The 18514-nt window shown below is 36.6% G+C and overlaps 1 protein-coding gene across 2 annotated transcripts in view; it reads right to left on the bottom strand.

Moving 5' to 3' along the window:
• The window catches only part of MOS14 (ARM repeat superfamily protein), a 286973-nt gene that overhangs the window by 22614 nt on the left and 245845 nt on the right, over nucleotides 1-18514 (bottom strand). For both annotated transcript variants that reach the window (XM_089787799.1, XM_089787798.1), the window contains 3 exons: nucleotides 10559-10610; nucleotides 10231-10386; nucleotides 7137-7260 (listed from right to left, as the gene is read on the bottom strand). In XM_089787799.1, coding sequence (XP_089643925.1) covers nucleotides 7137-7260; nucleotides 10231-10386; nucleotides 10559-10610 — 332 coding nt within the window. The remainder of the gene's footprint in view (nucleotides 1-7136; nucleotides 7261-10230; nucleotides 10387-10558; nucleotides 10611-18514) is intronic.

The following is an 18514-nucleotide window of genomic DNA, read 5'->3' on the forward strand; positions in this document are numbered from 1 at the left end:
TGATCCCACTGAAGCGAAGAGGATATGATGCCATTCTGGGCCGAGGGTTGCTGATACAAGCCAAGGCGAAGCACGATTGGAAGAAAAATACTTTCACTTGAAAGCAAAGGGCGGAAGTACGTCATCGATCTACACACTCAAATGGTGGGGGAAGAAGCTCTATCATCAGATTCCAAAGAAGAAGAGGATGAAAGGAGGCAAAATATGGAACCAGATCAGGAGGGAGTCCTGCGGTTGGAAGGAAGATTGATAAACGACGATCTGGATTCAGTGAATGGTCTTTACCACTGGCAAATAGAGGACTACGAACTCTTTCCAAGTTGTAATATGTTAAGAGTCGACAAAGGTAAGAAAGAAGGAAATGAATGTCCGAAGGAACACAGAGAAGCCAAAGAAGGAAAGGAATGTCCGAAGGAACATGGAGAAGCCGAAGGAGGAAATGAATGTTCGAAGCAACACAGAGAAGCCGAAGAAGGAAGTGCAGGTGTGACTGAAGCTGAAGGAAAGGACATACAATACAAACCTAGAAGGAAAGATTCCACTGTACGACCGCGCACGAAGAAAGTATTACGTCAAACCACAGATATAGCAGAAAGGTGCCAGCAGCAAGGAATACACATCATACGGTCCGCACAGGAAACAAAGCGGAAGGGTTAAATAAAAGTTGTAGCAGTACAGTGTGAATGTTTATCAATAGACAGAAGAGGCAGCTAATGGAGTCCATGGTACAAAGCTTCGGGAACAAACTGGGTGATAGATCGTGTACCTTAAATAAATTTGATGAGCGACGATTGCAGGCACAGGGAGCCACAGATGGGACACAGAATAGGTGCAAACCATGGCACGATAGATATCTGAAATTGAGCAAGTTCCAACTAGGACAGTGGGCGTTGAGGTATGACGGATGGAACGAGATCAACCCAGGCAAGTTTCAAATGAAATGGGTCGGGCCATATCAGCTTCGAGAAGTGGGTGATAACGGAGCAATAAAACTATGGATGGTAGACGAAAAGGAAGTCGCCGATGCAATGAAGAAGTCGAAGTTGAATGTCTACCATGATAATACACCTCCGTGGATGAACAACTGAGAGAAGACTATAAGTAGTGTATATATATAAATATTGTACATAATCGTTCCAAAATAAAATAAAATAAAATAAAATAAAAAGTGAAAAAAAAAAGGAAAAAAAATCTGAAAAAAAGAAGAAGAAAAATTAAGTGTGAGAAGCTACCATACGGATTTCTCAAGTAACTGTACGGCTTTTGACCAACTCTCCATTGTACGGCTTTTTCAAAGTCATTGTACGGCTTATAATTGCTCACTGTACGGATTTTCTAATGAAGATGCAGTGTACGGGTTTTAAAAAGCTACTGTACGGTGTTTAGCAGGCAGGCTATGTACGGGTTTTATGCAGTCACCGTATGACTTTTGAGTCTCTATTACCGTATGGACTTTTCAGATGCAATGTAACCGTACGGATTTCTCAGATGCAATCATATAAGCACCGTACGGATTTGGAATTTCTTTGCAGGGCTATGCACGGATTTGGGAGCCAACCATCGTACGAATTCTAAGGCCAAGTTATCGTATGGCTTGTTAAAAGCATGTGTACTGTACAAATTTTCAACAAATCAATTTTAGTACGGTTCAACGTACGGCTTTTCCAGCCTAAACCACCGTACGCATTTGTGAAGACATTGATCTGGAGAACCTATATCATGCGGATTTTCTTCTACTTTCAGCATACGGTCTTCAGGATGGTGTATGGATTTCTGGCATAAAGAATTTTAGGATTCATTTTGGCATACAGATTTAGTTTTTTTCCAACATACGGACTTCTTCTAGATTGCTGTACAGTTTTCTGAGACAGATTTCGCTAGGATTCGCGGGGTTTAGCAAGCACAGTACAACATCATGGTGTAGCTGTACATTGGTAGCACAGAAGAGTCACAAGAGGTTTTCTTATATAAAAAAAAAAAGAAAAACGTCGACAAATCAAGAATGCTCAGAATGAGTATTAGATGATGCCATAGGGATGGGGAAGCACCAGCGATTGCCAGAAAGAGTGTGGGATTAGGAGAAATTGCAAAAATAGTGTGTTTCATGCAGTTTTGTGTGTGTTTCGAAGCGCTGACCCCGCCGAGGGCGTTGCCCCCTAGACCCCCAGTCGTTGCAGATATCAGTCATGGGAGTCTAACCAGTTGAGAAGACTTGGAACTGCTGCAGGCATGGAGTGTTTGTGTACCAAAGGCACTAAGAGTAGGTGTTGGCCATGAGGCTGTCTTGGTGGATGCGTAGAGAGCTCGGGAGGAGCTGATCATCCAGTTGGAGGTAGTGCAGCGACACTTGGCTCAGGGTACCGAAGAGTTGGAAGTAGAGAAAGCAGCACAGGTGGCTATCAAGGTCAGCTTGAGGAGTCAGTATTGTGTTAGCAAAGGCTATAGATGCAACGGGATGAATGTGAAAGTGATGTGGCAGATCAATATTGTTGTATTAGTTGTTTGAGTTTTGTTCTGTAGTCGTCAGGAGACGACTTTTATTTTTGGGGGGGGATGATGTCGTCGGTAGAAATTGTGTATCAGCTGATGGGTCCCTTCGGAAAGGTTTTTGTTATGTAGCGACATGTTGTATGTGGCCGATGGACTCCTTCGGGAAAGTTCTTTGGAAAGTATTTATAACCCCTTCGGGAAGCATTGTATTCATCTTATCATTATAGCATAATGTACTGGTTGGCATATGCGAATAATAATAAGAGTTCTGCTGTTCGTGTTCGTGTTCATTGTCTGTGTGCAATTCTTAATTAACCTATGCGGTAAATAGAGGCATCTAGTCATTTATTGGAATGAATGTTGATTTTGAGGATTTGGAGGACCTTTCATGATTGCTGTGTCCTAATTCCATCAGAGAGAATTAGCTGTGATCAGCATTTCAAGGGTTTGACACAATTATCAGGCAGCATTTGGGCAGCCAGGTTCCCTACTTGGATGCAAATTTAATTCCAGATTTTATATTGAACATATTTATGTAATACAAATGTGATTAATGTAACTAATAATGTCAATGGGTATACTACTAGAGTTTCAAACATTAAATTTCATGTATACGCCAGCCTTTCTTTGCAAAAACTCATTACTTCAAACACTCGAAATATTCAAATATTGCAAAAAAAAAAAAACAAGAAACTGTGAAATTTTCGAGTGGTTAGAGAGTGAGCCAACAGAGCTCATCACAAAGTGGAGAGAGGTAGGCCACAAGTAAGAAGAGAGGGCACATGCATAGAGAAGAAATGGCACAGCCATCAGGGTAATGTCATGTAAGACAGAAAAGAAAGTGTCAGCTGGACAGAAAAGAAACAGCAAGGAGAAATCTGACAAGTGTTACAGCTGAAGCTGCTATGTTTCAATGCAACGGCCACTCACCTTAAATGAAATGTCCCTCCACACAGTTTGCAGACATAAAACTAAAACAAGTTCAAGTCTCAAACAATTAGCATTCTTGAATGTTGACTGCATAATATTAATATTCACATGTTTTCTATTCTTCATGAAGTTAATTTGCTTAATGACAAAAAGGAAGTAACAGTGGAATAAAGGCAAGGATGCTTTATTCAAGGAGATACAGGTTTTTACTGGACAGAGTTTATTTCTTCAACCATTTTGTCTTTCTTTTGATTTTTGGAAACAAACGTGCAGACCCATGTTCCACCAAGTTTCTGGGATTGGGATGGTGGGGATGTATTTGGGATGGATTCTTCTGAGGCCATTTTAGGGAACAATTAGTGACTGCAAAGAGGATGGCAATGTCAAAGACAAGGATTTTTTTTAAAATATTGGGTAGTTCGCAAATTCATACAATAACATTGATAAGCCATTCATCATACGCATAAATGATAATACAATATGAAATGCTTAATATACAAAATCATTGCTGAATAAAGAGTTATTTAAATATCCCATAAAAGCTTTCTTATTCAACTACACATAAATAATCCATTCAAAGTGCAGTAGTAAAGCTTCAATAGTGACACTCCTGGGTTTTCAATTTTTCTGTTAAGATGTTCTTTCCCTTTGAAGCTATTGGTTTTGCAAACATGTAGCATAAGTAACTTAAAATCTGAATGATCTTTGAAGCATGACAGAGGATAGGACGTACACCAATTCCCACAGATTCTGCACAGTAAACCACATTTCAAATCAGAAATCAAGTATTAGCAACAATTCAATCCTGATGCACATCACAGACTTACGTTTAGACTCAATCAGAAAGAGTTGGGAAGTCATAACCACAATACAACTACATAGACATGATGTTCTAGTTGTATAGCCAGAAGATGCATAAAACTTGGCAAGTCAATAAGAGCCTATTAAAAGAGAAACACATGAAAACATAAATTAAAAAGACTAAAGCCTAGTTTTGATAGAGCCGACAACCACTCTTTACAATAAAACTTTGTGGAAGCCTTTTAGTAAACATGATGCACTATGATTACTAATCAAACATGCTAATAGTCAACCTCGTTACACAAAACACAATGAGGCTAGATGGCTTTACTTCTGATACAAACAATGACAGTAGAGGCAGAGGTGCAAAAGGTAACAGGTTCTGAACAGTCATTTTAGAAGGGTAATAGTTTGTATCCATACAGATAAAGAAAGTGTATTACTAGGCATAGTGATGAAAGTCACGACACCAAAGGTGGAAGTAACAACAAGGGTCAGCTTTCAAAGAGGAGGTAAGAGTGAAAAGGATGAGGTATGCTTTGGATCTATACCTCTGTGTGTTATACAGCTCTTATAAAAGCTCATAAGAAAAATGACAACCAATTATGGCTTGTGAGATCAAGGACATGAAAATGATAGCAATATTTAGGATGCAGAAGAAGCCAACTTTAAAGCCCCTTTTATTCCAATGGAGAAGAAAAATTCCATGTGAGCAATATTTAAAGAATATGATGTTTGACAAATGCGTAGGTGATGGACTAATCTAATAATTATAAAACATTTAGTCTAAGAAAGTACAGGGAAAATTATTTTGGACCTATAATAAAGAAAATCTGAGTCTAATAAGATAGAAAATAACACAACTTCGTAGGGTTGTCAAAAATAGAAGTGAGGGATGAAATTTCCAAACAATACTGTAACTAATGCACAATCTGTAGCATATTCTTTCACTGACAAAACATTTTGCTGTAATTGCTAGCTATTCACAAAAAGGAATGCTAGATTTTGGGAATGGGTTCTCGATAATAAGTCAAACAAAGCATGAGCATAAAACCAAACATACACATTCTAAAGATGGAAACCTCTTACAAATGGATTCAAGAGTCTTGCCAAGAATGATGACTTACAAAAGAAAAAGGATATGGTTAAGAGGTTACCTACATTTTGCAAGGTCACTATTCTATGAAGATTAAATCATGCAAAAACAAAATCAAGGGAAATTCCTCAACTCAAATTGGAGGGAAGCTTGTGCTTGCAATTGATTCATAGTGATGTATGTAAATGGCTGCACTTTGTGTTGGACTAACCACCAACATTCCCCTTCCGGATTTGTGACATGGCTTAACGATCTCGTGTGTTCTATAGCTCTAGTGATTGTATCCGGCATTGACAAGTCGATCTTTTGATGCAACAACTCTAGCTTGTAACAAGTGGTATCAAAGCTTGGTCACAGGTTTGAATCTCCTTGGGTAATGTTGAGGGGGGGATGTTGGACTAACCGCCAACATTCCCATTCGAGATCTGTGACATGGCTTAACCGCCTTCTATGTTCTATAAGTCTAGAGGTTGTATTGGACATTGACATGAACTTTTGGTGCAACCCTAGCTTGTAACATTTTGCCATAAACGCAACAGCTGTTTAGTTCATATTTCAATTTCATTGATGAATATTCTGCGGTGACAAAGGATTATTTTCTGAAACATAAATTAGGATTTTCCACTATGATTCTAGGATTCAAAAACCTAACTTAAAAACAAATAAAAAGGAAAATTGGGAGTCAGGACAGAAAAATGGAGAGTATACTTTGGATGAGATTCAGCACGTTTGTGTGGAACACAGAAGAAGGCATTTAACAAACTCCTATACACTACAGAACATTACATTATACTTTTTCAAATGTCCTTGATACAATTTTAGGATTGGCAATCTACAGTTCTACGGGGAACCCAAAAGTCACATAATGAAATAGCAAGAAGCTCAGTAGCAGGGCAACTCACCTGATGGTACTGCATTGTAGATTAGAATCCAAGCGAGGTTGGTGTTTAGCTAGTACCTTAATGTAGGCATGACTTGAATGGATATTAGAAATTACAATCTACACTTCTAGAGGGAAAGTGAAAGTCACATGATCAGATGGGCGAAAGTACTCCCGTAGAACAATTACTGGTTGTGAGAACATCCTGTATTCAAATCCTAGCCTGTCAAAAAGATTTATCACACAATCCTCATTTTGACCCCATCATGTAGAAAAACAAACTCCTAAAACAAGAATATTTGTAAGTCATAACATGAAATAATAAAAAACATAAAGATTGAACGTAAGTACAATACCTCAGACAGAAAGGGTTTAATCTCTCAAAATTGTTGAGCAAACCAGGATTTATAAAAAACTCCTAAATAGTAAATTTGAATCCTCAATCCTGTGAGAGTTGTCAATTGTCTGCCATGAAGGATAAAGATGCTGATGTGATACTAATCTTTTGGCCAGCCTATTTGTTCTCCTTTCTATCTCTATTTATTTAGCCTTCAAAACATATTATTTACATGGGGATCAAGTAATATAAAGCAAAAATGTGTCTTGCAGATATCGTTCTTACTCATAATTTTGTTTCCTAGTCATATGAGGTATACAGTCAGATCTTTCCAAGAATTTACCATGCAAAAATTTGGCATCTATCTGATTTTCTTTAACAGATACCTTTGCAATTTGCATTTCAACATTTAGTAATGTCAGTGTATTTAGAAGAACGAATCATTCAATAAACCTCCCAATTTATTTAAAGATGCCAAGTCTAAGTGCACATATATGTGATTGCAGCTTATCATTGTGCTGAATGAAAGTAATCATTGAAGCTAAAGATATGTTAATTAATAAATATTATGTAGAATACCAAAGGAATTAGGAGACTGTTACCTCAAGGCTTCAATCAGCTGCAAGGCATCTTCAGTAGACAGTTTATAGCCACTTTCACGGCTCACTGCCTTGTGATAAATGTGAAAAAGACCATCAAGTGATCCTGCTAACTTATCCCTACAAGCTGCCAAATAATAATAATAAAATGATTCCTCAAAATGACAAATGCTATGATTGATTAGGCACATACTCATGGAAATGTTAATTGTATCCTGCAACTTTATAAAGATTTCACAAATCTTGTTTTAAGCATAATAGATTATAAAGAATTCCTTTTTTTTACCTAACCTTCGCATATCCTCCATGGGTTGCATAATAACAAAAGTAAACATATTGATTATTTTGATGAATGTCAAACTAAAAACAGGCCCTCGATTTTCCAGAAAAAGGCATCCACTTCAAATATAGTATAACTGACTATAGAGTGATCAAAATACTGAAATAATCAAACATATGAGATAAGACAAAAAAGAAATCCCAGATGAAGCAACACCTTTGTGCATGTTCTTTTATGAAAACCCTGTTTGAAGCTTCCAGTCAAACCAGTGGAAAGGATGAAAGAAAGTATAACAGGCTTTAGATTTTCCAAGAGAAGGCATCCACTGCAAACACATTATACCTAGTTGAAAAACAGTCAATGGTAAAATGAAACATATAAGATTAGACAAAAAAAGGAAGACCGTATCAAGCAGCATTGCAATACATGCTTCTTGATAAATGCCCTGTTTGAAACTTCAGTTAATTATCTTCTCTTGATATCTACATTCTGATGATGGATAATGGAGTATGATCCGAAATATTGACGGAAAAATGGTCATGCAGTCAAAATCAGAAACATCAAGCTAATACTATAAACTATGGAAAACATATGTATTAAAAAGACTGAATAAGGTTCAGAGTCCATAATCGTTGATCACTTTATTATCAACATATTTGTTTGATCACTGATTGCAAGGCTCTATAACAGCTATATGGATCACACTTGATCGTAGCTCTTCTACAGGATCAATATACTTTTAAGTATAGTCGCTCAGGCTAGCAAGATCAAATTCAACATAGACATTTAGGATCTGACACTCAAGACTCCTATCCCAACTACAAAATATGACTGTAAAGCCACAGCAGTACATAACAAAGCTACAACAATATCAAATTTCATTGTTAAAACATGCTCTGGGCAATTGTAACATGGCTCAAGAACACTATGATATTATTAACGTATAGTTACTAAGGCAAACGAATTTTGGTCAACAAGTATATCTGAATTCTATCACGTGTCACAAGAATGCCTGTAATTATATTATAATTTATTATTTGTTTATTTATTCATTTTTATATTTTCATGTTATTGTTTCTTAAATTCTATTTGAGAAAGGGGTCATAACAGTTGCCAATGGTTGGAATTCCTTAAAACCTGTCAGCAAGTTTACACTTCTTTTGTGATCAGGAAAGGAGACTATGTTGTTGGAAAATGATAACTTCCCCCATTTTTGTGTAAGTGCATTAAAAGATTGAATGAATAAGTAAAGAACTGTTATATCTTCTGCAATTGTCTGTTATTCTCATATGAATGAACAGTGTATATATAAAGCAGTTTACTATACTTAAGTCATTACATATTTAGATAGCAAGTACAAATGTGGCATATTGAAATATGCATTTAAGTGAGCCATTCTATCTGCAAAAGCCACCACCCAGAAATGGCATCCATTACATATACAAATTAAAAATCCTTACATCAAAAAATGACAAAGCTAATTTTGAACAAGGTATGGGTTTACATGCGCGAGTGTTCATGTGTCTGTGTCTATCAGTGGGTGTTGGTTTGTGCATAATGTGTAGGTGCATTAGTGTTGTGGCATGTGTACCTGTGCTTGTGTATATAAATTAAATTGAAAGCATAGTGACTTTCCTTCAAAATAAAAAAAGCCAATTTCAAGTTAAAAGCTATTTCTTTGTTTACTTTAGGCATACCCAGCCCCCAAACAATTCTCTCTCTCTCTCTCTCTCTCTCTCTCTCTCTCTCTCTCTCACACACACACACACACACACACACACACACACACACACACAGAGGGAAGTAGGGGGAGGGGGAGAGAGAGGGAGGGAGGGGGAGGGGGAGAGAGAGATGTTCATGTTAGGCCTAGCTAACTCCAAACAGTTTATCTTAAACACACACACACTCAGAAAGAGAGAGAGGTTCACTTTCAGCCAACCCCAAAAAATGGCATCTTCCCATGCTATTAGAGATATGTATATCATGTAGAAGCAAAGTGGTAACTGCCACAAATTGCTAAATGAGGAATAAATAGACCTCTTGAATTTGAAGACACAGCAAAGGCGCATATTAAAATAACTGTAGAAAAATATTTATTATCCCCTTGTAGTAATACTATATATATAATTATCAAAAGCACCACCATTTCATCAGTTATGGTTCATTATCAATGGCTATGAAGAGGTAAATTATGACTGATACTCGAGAACTTATTTAACTACTACAAGAATTTGAAAGAATCATATATCAAGAACATGTACTCTGTTTTCTGATGTTAGCATGGTGTGATGGTTTTAACTCTTGCCAACAAGGTTCATGCCCCGCCAGGGTGTTATTGTTGTTTGAGCATATTGGAGATGAGGTCCCCCATTTGTGACCTCACCAGTTTATAGCTTCAGTTCAAAAGTGTTTACCCTTTTTATTTAAAACACACATATTCTGTTAAGAACTTGGTAGATTGAAGATTGCTCCTCCTCAAGAATGGAGGTGGAAGTCAAGGTGTGACGTCCCTCTCTTAAGGTAAAGAAATCTAAGATTTCTCATTACTCTACCTGCAATTTATACTCAATGAGGAGTTAAATGATTTATGGTTTTTATAGCAACTACTGGCAAAATCATTTGTAACCCCTTCAATATGTTCCCTATTGAAAAATCCAGTCATTCTCTAAGCATTTTACTCTTATATTCCTATCCTATTCCAAAATAATTTTAGATGTTACAAAACAAACTCATTACAGAACAAGGACATTCTCAAGGAAACACTATTGGGCACCCAGTTGACCCATATGAAAATCAAAGGTCTTGATAATAACTCACCATCACAAACATGTCGCAAAGCCATTGCTGCTGCAGTTGAAGAATCTTCTGATGTAGTCATGGCCCTCGTTAAAATTTCTATCACTGATGGTAGGAATGATGATGCACCAGGTGCATTACCCAACCACTTTGAATAGGCTCCAATCGTTAAACAGGCTGCAACCACGTTCCTTGTATGTCAGATACGATCATACTAAACTACTTGCACATTACTATTTCATCTTCACGCATATACATTGTTATATGCAAATGCCTTCTGAGATATAGATCATATCTAAGTTAATGGGTGCCAATATAAAAGGTCAATTACTCATCTTTTAAAAACTACCTGTCTGAAGAAGCTGAGGTTGAAGTGGTAGTTTCACTAAAAAACCAATAACCTGTAGCATAAACATCTAAGTTTAATATTTTCTGTGCAGTATAATAAGAAAATAATTTTTTTCAATTGTATGAAAACATATAATTATGCTATTGATTTATATAATGAAAGCCTATGCCAACTTTGCAAAAGGCTACAATGTCAATGTCACTTTACATGGAAGAGGAATACATTTGTGTGTATGCTGGCAGATCATCCAGTCAAAGCTTAAACTATCCATTTACATCAATATCTACAAAGAGTTTAAAAATGCTGTGCCCTTAATTATTCTATCCAACTCAGCCATATCAAACAATGAGGCAGGGAGGGGTGTTGTATTCTATACATATAGAACTTGAAATGCTAGCTATGAAATGATACTTCAGTACAATATACCAAATTGAAATACTTGAACATAGCAAAATTGCAACATGAACTAGAACCATTCAATATTCAACATAGTAACATACTACATACCCAATAGTAACATTCAAAAATCCAAAATCAAAATAGAAATTCAAGTAGCCATCCTAGTGGTTATGGAATGGCAGACGTGGGGGTACTCAGGTACTCCAAGTACAGGGTGCAGGGATGTCTCAGAGATGGGTACTTACATGTTTGGAGGGGGGTATGAGTCCTCCAGTTTCACTCATTATAATAAGCTTATTATAAAAGGCATGGCTGAAATACACTAGTTTCCATGTCCAATCTGCTCGCATTTAAGAACTATGGCACTAAACATCGGAGAAAACTGACATTGAATCCAAAACTATGATATTAATGAGAAATTAAATGTACTTTCCTACCAACAACTAGAGCTATAAGTTATAAATTGTGAAACACAAGGACGTGTCCCTTGCCACAAGTCCCGGGGTCCCCCTCCCCTAGCTGTTTTGGGGACAGTGGGATGCTGAGGGGGAGTCACCCTCCGATCACCAATGCCTGTTCAACCCTCCAAAATGACAGGAAGTGTCCCTGCCCATTTGGGGAAAGTTGGGGGATGTTTCCAGGATGGCTAGCTGTCTCTCACAGGTAGGAATGCCCCCAAGCAATGAAAAAACACTGAAATATAAGTGTTTTCTTTTCAATTATTTTAGCTTTTATACCTATATATGAGGATCAAAACAATATATTCAAATTTCAAATGTATGAGAATCAAAATAGCTATTCTGATTTCAATATCTATTCAAATCAAAATACTCAATGACATACATATTAAAAATTATAGTTGTTTAATTTTCTAAGTCATCTCAAGTCTGAGTCGATACTTTACTTGAAAGGTTCAATTCTTCAGTTTTGAAATTAAAAATGCACTATTTTATTCCTTTGTACGAGTTTACTTTAAATGCTCTGAGAATATTTACTATTTAGCACTGACCATAGTGGCTACCATTGGATGATCCTTTTCTGTTGGAGGGTGTTAGTGACTTAGATGGTTCTGAGTCCTTGGATATTGATAGCCAGAATGAAGTTTAGTTTCATACACTACTGTATTATTCTCTTTGAGACTTCTAGAGCATGTTTGACACTTTTGGATATTGATAGATCAGGGTTTTTTTGATGATTGAGACTGGTTTCATTATGCTTTATTGAAATTTATAATGCTATTGCATTACTAATGATTTATTTATAATGATATTGTTGTTATTGTTTATTGACATATTTCTCACTCTTTCCCTTACATATATGCATATAGACATACAAACACACAATGGCTTGTATGCGTGCATGAATGCATGCACACACACCTATATGCACATGCACATACATCCTATTCTATCGTCCCCTAAAACTAACCTTCTAGGAAACATCTTGGAAAAATATCTCTTGTCATCCCCAAAACATTATGGAACATTGGTTATAAATAAATATCTACTTGTGCCTACAAGTACTACACATAATTACAAATAACAAACAAGGCTACTTTTGATTCTCCTCACTTGGCAGGCTTAACAGAAATCATAAAAATGATTTTGATTGGCAAGGGCTGAAAAACAATCAACCAACATTGATAAGAGCTGAAAAATCAGCCAATTTTTTTTTTAAACAAATCATCAAATTCCTTGTTCACACAGCTTCCAGCACTTCTATTCAAAATATGAGAAGATCAATGTTACACGAGTGCACGCACCTGGGATAAAACCCAGATTCACCAAGCACAAGTACATCCCAGGGGTAGGGGACGTCGCTCAACTACGTTCTGCACCACCGCCTGAGCGACGCCGCATCACAGCCACACCCTTCGGCACAGCCAAACAAGACGTGGGGAGCACACGTGCGCACAGGGTGCATCCGGTGGCCATAATAAAATGTCCAAAAAACAAAATAAATAAATAATTTATTTTTTATTGTTGTTTTTTTAACATGGCAACCCTAATTGGGTGTGGGTCCCATGAGGTCTCTTTTAGGGTTTAATAAGGCCAATACACCTCATTTTCATTTCACATTTGCATTTCATTGCTTTGGAGCAGCAAGGAGCAAAGTGAGAAAAAGAGATTGGAGGAGTTTGGGAGAGCTTAGTGAGTGATTTTGCAAGGGATTGCAAGATCAAGAGGAGCAAGAGGAGCAAGAGGAACAAGAAGATTTGATTTGCAAGTGATTCATCAAGCTCAAGGTAGATTTTTTAATTTTACTATTCTTTTTGTTAGAGAAATTTAGATTCTAGAATTTATTTTTACTTTCAGCTTTGCATTTAATTTTTCAGTGTTTCATTCTTGGTTCTTGAATCTTGTTGATACTACATAGTTCTATATTATTGGTTTTTTAGTCTTATTATTAATATTGTTCTATTATTTTTATTTTTGTTATTAAAATAGGCTGAAACGTATTTAATTTACTATTTTTTAAATTTCTAAAGTTTCACATAGGCTGAAACTACTTTATTTTAATGTTTTTTAAAATAATTAATTAAGCTGAAATGTATCATGATTCATAATCATTATCATTTTGTGAAATGCAGTTTCTACTTTCTAAATGGCATCCAGTCAAAGTGTAGAAGACATGAAAATTAATGAGGTAAGTACATCTGAATATGAGCCCAAGAGAATTGATCATGGCGCTGACGTAGATGTTCAATCTGATTCAGAACCTCCTTATTTTGCACTAGGGCTGCCTTCTATTGATTGCCCTTCAAAGATTTTGACAGAGTTTGTTACGGATCCTTTTGATCCAAAGTCCCCTCTAAAACAATTTCCTATGAGAATTACACTCCCTACAACTGTAAGTGGTGGCACACAGAAATGGAAGTGTAATATTTATGGCGCAAAATGGCATGGCAGCATTATGAGAATTAATGCACACCTTTCTTGGACTGCATATGGTGTGAGCTCATGCCTATTCTTGGAAGATTCTAAGAATGTGAAATACTGAATTGAAGTGAACAAACTATGGGGCATTCCTAACGATAGTTCTATCCCAGTGCCTAAATCTTTGGCTGCTAGGGAACAAGTATAGAATATACAACAGTTACAGGGACAGCGAGATACATCTACATGTATCTTGCATCAAAGAGCAGGGACTATGTCACCTACACCATCCATTCCTTCATCTATACATAGTTCAGCAAGGGATAGCAACAGGGGGAAACGGAAAGCAAGTGCAAGTCCAACTGATAGTAACCCCATTGCTCAGTTATTTAACATCCACACAAGGCAGCAGTTAGATGATGTCATTGGTGATTTCTTCTTTGCTAATGGCATCCCAACACATGTGGTTCAATCTCCCTATTTTGTGAGGATGATGTCTATGGTGGTGAAAGAGGGAGGCCCGTCATATTTTCCACTAGGTGACCACTAGTTGAGAATCACAATGTTGGATAGGACCTATGACAGGGTCGGAGTTTTGATGGAGCAGATGAAGGCATGTTGGATTGAGTCAGGCTGCAACATTATCATGGATGGATGCACAAACATTAGTCATCATCCATTCATCAACATTATGGTCACATGCAACGAGGACCCATACTTTTTGAGGGCAATTAATTGTTCAAGGCATCGTAAAGATTTTGATTTTCAATTTCGTGTGCTTGGTGATGACATTAAGGAGGTTAGGCCATTAAATGTAGTCTAAGTTGTGACTGATGCAATAATTGTGCAAAGCTGCAGGAAGGCTTGTTGAGGCAGCCTATACGCATATTTTGTGGAAGCCATGTTGTGTGCATGCCAAGAACAATGCACTCAAAGACAAGGGGTAACTGATTGGATTAGATAGGTGGTTAATGATGGGAGAGAGGTGTAGATGTTTATCTGCAATCACCATACATCACATGCACTTTTCAAGGGCTTCGCAAAGAAGTAGTTCCTAAAACCAATAGAACAATTGAGTTGCAAGAGCCATTGCAACTCATGGATGACCTATGTCCAGAATAGACCAAGGGAAGAGGGTGAAGTAGACAGTGAAGAGTGATCAATTTTGGAGTGATGCAAAATACACAGTCTCCATCATTACTCCAATGTTCCAGGTGATAAGATATGGAGATGCGTATACACCTAATCTTGTAGAGGTTTATGAGTGCATTGATTACATTCTTGGGCAAATGAGAGTTGTTTTGCGTGAGAGGGACCTCACTCTAGCATTCTATACAGAGCACATTTATCCTATCATTCACTGCAAGTGGGAGAAGCTGAACACTCCTTTGCACATGGCTGCTTATGCATTGAACCTGAAGTGGTACTTGCCTAGGCTTGGTAGAGTCGCACCACTTCAAGATGATGAGGTGAAGGCTAGGTTCTTTCAGTGGATTGCCAAGATGTATGATAGTGACACTGCTAGTGAGATTTGCTTTGAGTGGTTGGAATTTGCCTGTCTTATAGGTAATCCTTAATTCTTTATTCATTGTTCTAAGTTCTTTATAATTATAAGTTATTTATTACTTATAACTTATTTTAATATTATGTTGTAACTTGTAGGATTCTCAAATATTGCAAAGGTGGATCTCAAAACTATGGCACAGAAGAATCCCATTTTGTGGTGGAAATGTCATGGATTACACAAGTCAAAGGTCACCTCACTAGCCATCTGATTCCTTTCTCAGGTTTGTAGTTCCACTCCTTTATAATCTTGACTTTAAGAGTTTTACTGTATTGATTTATGATTCATTGATCTATCATTTATGATTTATCTTTTTTCACATTTGAATAAACATTTGTTTGTAGCTTTCAACTTTGTTTTATGAGATTTCTAGCTCCTCAACTGCAAAGAGGAACCGGTCTACCTATAGCTTCACCACTATGTTAAGAGGAACAAACTTACGTCTAAGAGAGCGAAGAAGTTTGTTATTGTACATGGTTTCTTGTGGATCAAAGATAGCAAAAACACAAGTACAAGGAGAGACCAGCAGCACGATGGGATGTAGAGCTAGAGGATCCAACTCAAATGATGAGGATGACGATGTAGCAGAAGTCAATGTAGGGCTAGTTAGTGTTCCTTTGGAGGATCATACCCATGAGAAGTCTAGTAGTTCTAGTGACGAGGACTTCGGTCTAGGGGATGATTAGAGAGCTCCCGCCCTTACATTCTCATTATTGACATTTTCTAGTTTGTACTCACTTTGATATGGCTATGATACATTATTTCATTTCACAACTATGTCTACCTATAGCTTCACCACTATGTTAAGAGGAACAAACTTACGTCTAAGAGAGCGAAGAAGTTTGTTATTGTACATGGTTTCTTGTGGATCAAAGATCGCAAAAACACAAGTACAAGGAGAGACCAGCAGCACGATGGGATGTAGAGCCAAAGGATCCAACTCAGATGATGAGGATGACGATGTAGCAGAAGTCGATGTAGGGCTAGTTAGTGTTCCTTTGGAGGATCGTACCCATGAGAAGTCTAGTAGTTCTAGTGACAAGGACTTCGGTGTAGGGGATGATTAGAGAGCTCTCGCCCTTACATTCTCATTATTGACATTTTGTAGTTTGTACTCACTTTGATATGGCTATGATACATTATTTCATTTCACAATTTCATGCTACTCTTCTCATTCTAATCATGAGCATCTTTATATTTGAACAATAAATTTTGAATCTTTCATCCTTGTCATTTGATAGTCAATGATTGACTTACATGGTACTATGTATGATTTATATTTTTCATTTATGATTTTATCATTATGTCAATATTATTAATGTTACAACTTACTATGAGTATGTTACTAAGTTCAGTGGGTCATTGGTTATGAAGTTTTAAATTTCAAGTTTAAACTTATGGTTCGTGAATCGCATTTCAATTTTCTATATTCAACTATATTTGGTATGTTATAGTGAAGTACCATTTCATAATTAGCATTTCAAGTCTTATATGTATACTATGCAACCTCCCCCCCCCCCCCCACCACCACACCTCGTCGTCCCCATATTGAGGCCCTTTCTTACCTCACTAGAAACTTGTCCCGATGCCCACCTGCACCAGTGTAACACTGGAGAAGATACAACCTAAAAACCTTGTTGTTGTTAATTTTATCGTCCCTTCTTATATCTTACTAACATCAATCTTGTGTCATAGATAATTGTAATCTAAGGTTGTGATTAAGGTTCTGGTCTTGGCATAGATACTCCAATACCTAAGAAGGGCAAAACTATTTTAGGGTTTGTTGTGTTTTGGGCATCCATACAAAAAAATACATAATAAAACATAAATATGCATAGTTTAGCTTAAAAATAGAAATAAGTTGCCAAGTATTTTGGGCATACATGTAAATACCATAAAATATATAATGCTTCTTAAAATGGAAAAGTTGATAAATAGGGATTGTTACAACACTAGCCTCAAATACTTAATAAGATTAAAAAATTGTACTAAACTAATAAAATGGAAGTAAACATAAAAATTAAAAATTCAGCCATATAATATAAAATATTATATATCATACTTAATCTTGAAATGCTTATCCAATTCTACTCAATAAAATCACTACTAGTTCACCTTCCTGTATTTTATGCAACAAACCTTAAGATCCATAGCATTTCCCTTGCCATCTTTGTACTGATATCATATATGTTGTAATCTCCCCCTATGGGATCACCCTATGCTTTGCCCGAAATTCACAAATCTACAATGAAACAAGAGCAAAAAAGGTAATTATTGACATAATTCTAACTTGAATAAGATGAGATAAGTTGTGTGGATATCTGAAGTCAAATTTCACAAATCAGGTTGATCTCTCAGATTGAGCTCATTTATCAAATGGAATTTGTTTGCTTACTCTACTCTTAAAATCTGAATGCTACTCTTTGCTGCTACTTTTTTCCTGCTTGGAATGAAATCTCTTTTATACTTTACTGGTGAATGGGTGACCACCTTTCATTAGAATTGGGCCAACAAGTTTCAATGTCTCCTTTGAGTTTACTGTATTAATCCCTAAATTCCTCTCGCCTAGATATGTTCAAATGCTACACTGTTCCCTATATATCTTCTAAAGTGGAGTAGAGTCGCACCTTTTCATTATGGAGGCTCATTGCGGAGGTCACAATCTTCCAAAATTGCCACTCTTTGGATGAGCTAAAAATCTTTATCATTTATTTCATTTGAAAGAGTCACAACCATTCATAATTGTCCCACTTTCAAAGAGTAGAAAACCTTCATAATTACCACCTTTTTGAGTCCCAACCCTTCATAACGTTTTCCCTTTGAAGGAGTACTTTCCTTATTTTCTTCTCAACATTTTTCTCTTCTATTGATTCTTCCTTGTTTATCACCTTTCTTTTTCCTTCCACTCTCCCCCTTTCAAATGAAGTTCTCCTCCCCTTTTATTTCTCATGTTTTTGGAAATCACAACGTTTCATTTCATGCATTGTAACGCTTCATTAACTTAACTAAAATTTAATTATGTTATATTTTAACTTTATAAATTTAATTATGCTATATTTTAATTTTATTATATTTAAATTTAAATTTTATTTTTATTATATTTTATTTAAATTTTAT

Source organism: Cupressus sempervirens, chromosome 6, assembly GCF_028749045.1.
Source record: "Cupressus sempervirens isolate cs-2001-9-10 chromosome 6, ASM2874904v1, whole genome shotgun sequence".
NCBI classification, from domain to species: domain Eukaryota; kingdom Viridiplantae; phylum Streptophyta; class Pinopsida; order Cupressales; family Cupressaceae; genus Cupressus; species Cupressus sempervirens.